We start from the raw sequence: 4,815 nt of genomic DNA, 5'->3' as shown, positions 1-4,815 counted from the left end.
TGATCCTACGTCTTGGGGGTATTTTCGTAATATCACCACCCTTCCTGGTTCCTGCTGCATATGACTTCTAAAGATTCGGGCCAGCAAAATTTCGTGTAAACAAATATTAGGGTTCAATATTTTTTAATATCAAATTATTAATATTATCTTTTATTTTTTAAATAATTAAATTTATCATTTTTTTAATCATTATTATTATCTCTATATTTTTATTTTTATTTTTTTTTAATTCAATTGACCAGGAACGAATCTTTACATATTGTTTAACATTTTTTTTTTTAAATATCTATATATAGAGGTAATATTTGGCATATTTTTTATTATTATTATTTTTCTTTTTTTACATTACCCACATTATTTTTTAAAAAAAATTAAGATAATTAAAAATGTTAGCATTAAACGGCCTTATTACTAAACGGTTTTAGATAGATATTTTAAAATATCGTACAAATTTTAGTGGGGATTGAAAATAAATTAAATCTATTAAAGATGGAAAAGGATTGGTCAACAGTCAACACATGGATTAATTAAAAATACAAAAATACCCTCAAATTCTTTATTGTCGTATATTTTCGATTTGCTATATCAAAAATGGATGGTTTGATATTCTATTGTTGAATTAAAAAAACAACAAATTTCTCTTATGTGAGCTCTACATTATTACTCTGCATCGAGATGTGGCAACGAGCCTTTTTGAGGTGATTAGCTAAGCTTCGAAGCAAGTAAACCACCTGACCAGACTCACTATCGTCGTCGTTGGTTGAATCCTCATTATTATATGATATAATATAAACTGTGTATGATTTCTTCTAGTCAATTCGAGTTGATATCAATTGATAAGCTACTAATTCCTGTTCTAAAAGTTAATGGTTTGATCTCATACTTCCATCATTAACCCTACATGTCAATACGTGTGGTAAGAAATTTTTTCAAGAGTCAAACAACAACACGAGTCTTAAAGTAATCACTATAGGTTGCTTGATAGAAGACCTCGACAACCAATCTTGGTTTGTATCTCGAGATAGCTCTATTGGAATTACGTTTCATCTTAAACACTCATTTACGACCAACGATCTTATTTTTAAAAGGTAGATAAATTGAATCTCAAGCATCGTTTTTCAATAAGGAATCGTCAATTCATTAAAAATGTGGTGCCCACAAATGAAAACATTTAAATTTAAAAAAACGAATGTATTTCCTCTATAACGTGTTCAAAGATTATCACTGACCTAATAATTGTACGAGTCTATCTATACGAAAATAAAAGAATGTAAATGAAAGAAAGATCGAGACTCGAACTTTATCATTGCAAGGTTCCATGTATGGTTACCCTCTTATATGCTAATTGGTTCATTTTGACATTATCTACAACAATAAAACACACCACTTCTAAAAGTTAAATTACATTTTAATCCTTATGAGTGAGCTCTACCGTATAAATATTTAAGAGCACGTTTGACAATAAAACTTAGCATCAAAAAGCTCGGTGTTCACTCACGTAAACATCAGTTCTCTTATACAATCGAACACATGGTGATCATTCCACGAGCATTAGTAGCATTACAAGTACGTGACAATGGAAACACAAACAATCAAAAGTCTGGTAGATTAAAACCATTAAATATATAAAACTATTATTATTCTATGAAATCGGAAAAAGTAAAGGGAGAACCTCTCATAATAACGGGTAGCATTTGATTATTAATTGGTAGAGGTAAAAAATAAAGTTATAAAAGGTTGGGTTCAAAATGAATAATATCAAACACCCAACCTTATTCACATACTACAGACTTTATAGGTTATCACTTGAACACGATTGTTTTATGTGCCAACCATGTATGTTCAAGATTACATTAATAACATTTCATATCAATATAACAATTAAATTAGAAATAAAATAATAAAAATTATGGTTAAAAATTAAATAATTAATTACGAGGCTTTAGGGCATAAATCTCAACCATCTCCCACAAGACATACTCTATACCCAACATGTTCTCCCACCTGCCCTAGAGAATATGAGACATATTTCGTAATTCTAGACATTTTAGGAAACAATGGGCACTAATTCATACATATAATATACATATAAATCCGAATGCTCTGTTCTTGAAGGATTTCATATTTTCAAACAAAGAATGCGCAACTTTGAACTCGGGTGCGGACCTAACCAGCCGAGTACCCGTCCGTCGCCTTCCCTCCCTCCGCCTATTGTCTCACACCTTCTCTGAGAACGAACCAGAAAACAACAGAGAGCGAGACATTTATAAGCCTCAGTTCGATGTGCAGTTAACGAACACCACCGTCGAAATTCTCTTCCGCCTCTCAATTTCCCTCTCATTCGAATTGGTTTCCATCGACAAACGGTTATGTCCCTCCGTTTTTGCTTCCAGCTGTTCGGTTCTTTAATTTCTCATTGAGCAACCCTAAATTCGTCGAACGGTCATTGAAATTCCATGGACGAGGAAATTTTTAGCGGCGGCGCCGGTGTTGGAACTCGCACTGTCAATGGTGGTTCCGGGGATACGTCGAGAGCTTCTTCTTCGTTACTAAAATCGGGGGACCGGAAAATGTTCACTGTGGAGCTCCGACCTGGAGAAACCACCATAGTTTCGTGGAAGAAGCTTGTCAAAGACGCCAACAAGGTTAATGGACTCAACACTGTGCCTGAACCTCCAGCCAACCCCAACCCTGCCGTCGAGTGCCCCATTGATCCGGTGAGGATTTTGTTTCACTGTAAATGTATTATATGTATAATGCGTTTTATTTCTTGTTAAAGTGTGATTGGAATTTTTAAAAGCCTGTTTTGGTTCTGGCATTGTGTCAATCATTTAATACTTCAGTTGGATAGTTTATTCCTTGCAATTTTATTAGGGAGAAAGCGTAGATACAACTTCAAGTATCCAAACAATATGGGGAATGATCCTTCAAGTAAGATTCTTGAAGTGGCCCAGAGTACTTCTTTAATACTTTGGATGGGCAGTGCGTTAGAACTTTAATGGGTCCATTTTTCACATGAAAATGGAAAAAAAAAAAGAGATGTAGAACTTGAGTTGGTCTATGCTATGAGCTTCAAGTCGTTTGATGCAGTGTCTAGAAAGTGTTAATTATCCGAGCTAATGCAAAGAGCCTTGAACAATATATATAAAATATATATTTATATTGAAAAAAAAAAAAAGAGATGCTCATTTGATAGGCTTTTCCTCGGCTTTAGGGTTACCTATGATCATTAGCGTGACCATTTAATTATTTATGCATATTTCAAAATTTTGCTCACAGGTATTTTATATTTCAACTGTTTTTCCATTCATAATGTATTTTAAACACAGTGTCATAACTGAAAGGCAAATTCTGGAGCATGAAAATCATTAACATGTGTTACAATATATACTAGAACACATATATATGTTAAATGTTCTCATAGGTGTTGTAGGTGTCATCCGTTCCCATTTTATTACTGTGCTTTCTCTAGAAAAGGGCTCGTAGCCGTGTATATCTTCAATATGTATTTCCCTTTTCCTCCTATTGTTTCTATCAAAGAAAATGGTCTGTTGACCTATCTACATTTTGATACGTTTAGAGCTTGTGTAGTTCATGTTGTCTGTATGTTTTGTTAATGTCCATATCCATTATTTTTAGATGTCCAATGCTATATTTTATTCAGGATCTAGGGGTCGGTCCATAAAGTAACTGAAGAGAAAATGTTCTATTAATCCTGAAGTACTTGTCTTTCTATTTTCCATTAGGGACAACCAATTGAAGAAGAAATGAAAGATGCAACGGCACCAAATCGTTTTAATGCTGTTATTGAGAAGATTGAACGCCTATATATGGTACTTTTGTTTCTTCCTAACACTATTAGTGTTTGTTTTTCAATTAATTGGTGATATACATCTTTTGCGTTCAATAATAGAAGGATCTTGAGATATTTCAATTTCATGGTTTCTAACCGGGCAATTAAAATCTTGTAGGGTAAGGATAGTAGTGACGAGGAAGATTTAATTCCATATGATGATCAGTATGATACAGAGGATTCATTCATTGATGATACCGAGTTGGTTGGTTTCTTTCTGTTGCTCGTGTGGTCTTATTTGTCCTTTCTGCAATGTAAATTACAATTTATTTTTTGGTGACTATTGTTGACTACTTGTCTGCAGGATGAATATTTTGAAGTTGATGACTCGGCCATAAAACATGATGGATTTTTCGTTAATAGGGGGAAATTGGAGCGTATGTGAGTTTCTGGCTTTTGACCTTTTTCCTTCTCTTCAGTTTTACGATTTGTCAGTATTCATGTTAGTTAAGTTGTTAAGTCAACTATTCTTTTGGGTTCTCTATTGCTCGAGAGGTTGGTGATATGTTGCGTCATTGTGATCTTCCATCGGTGAAATTTATTATGGCTGCTTAAAGTTACGATCCCTACCATGCTTTTATTATGTTAAAATGTTACTATGGACTTGATATGTGTTGTTCCTTTCAATCTTATGTATGAGTATGTACTTCTCGTTGTTGGTATGCTATAGGTGTTTGATCTCATATGATAGTGGAGGAAACTACAATGAAATTTATGAGTATGTTTTATCTAGCTATGTGTTATTATGAACTAGGTTCTTGGTATAAATGGTTTTTTATATGTATGGACGATTGCCACCATCAATTTTTTTGATAAAAATACTTTTATTGAGAAAAAAAATGAAAGAATACAAAAAAAAAAAAAAAAAAAAAAAAAAAAAAAAAAAAAAAAAAAAAAAAAAAAAAAAAAAAAAAAAAAAAAAAAAAAAAAAAAAAAAAAAAAAAAAAAAAAAAAAAAAAAAA

The 4,815-nt window shown here is 32.5% G+C and overlaps 1 protein-coding gene across 3 annotated transcripts in view; it reads left to right on the top strand.

Annotated features, from left to right (window-relative positions):
• Window positions 1-2,106: 2,106 nt before the first annotated feature.
• Window positions 2,107-4,815, top strand: part of LOC111489736 (ubinuclein-1-like) — a 10,972-nt gene continuing 8,263 nt past the window's right edge. The window contains exons 1-4 of one of the 3 annotated variants that reach the window (XM_023138085.1): window positions 2,107-2,717; window positions 3,747-3,833; window positions 3,972-4,058; window positions 4,158-4,234. In XM_023138085.1, the coding sequence (XP_022993853.1) occupies window positions 2,457-2,717; window positions 3,747-3,833; window positions 3,972-4,058; window positions 4,158-4,234 (512 nt within the window). In that variant the 5' untranslated portion in view covers window positions 2,107-2,456. The remainder of the gene's footprint in view (window positions 2,718-3,746; window positions 3,834-3,971; window positions 4,059-4,157; window positions 4,235-4,815) is intronic. The other 2 variants (XM_023138083.1, XM_023138084.1) reach the window with 2 other exon arrangements.

This window comes from Cucurbita maxima, unplaced genomic scaffold (genome assembly GCF_002738345.1).
Source record: "Cucurbita maxima cultivar Rimu unplaced genomic scaffold, Cmax_1.0 Cma_Scf00014, whole genome shotgun sequence".
Taxonomy (NCBI): domain Eukaryota; kingdom Viridiplantae; phylum Streptophyta; class Magnoliopsida; order Cucurbitales; family Cucurbitaceae; genus Cucurbita; species Cucurbita maxima.
Note: the sequence above shows the minus strand (reverse complement) of the source record. Positions and strands in the feature narration are given on the sequence as shown.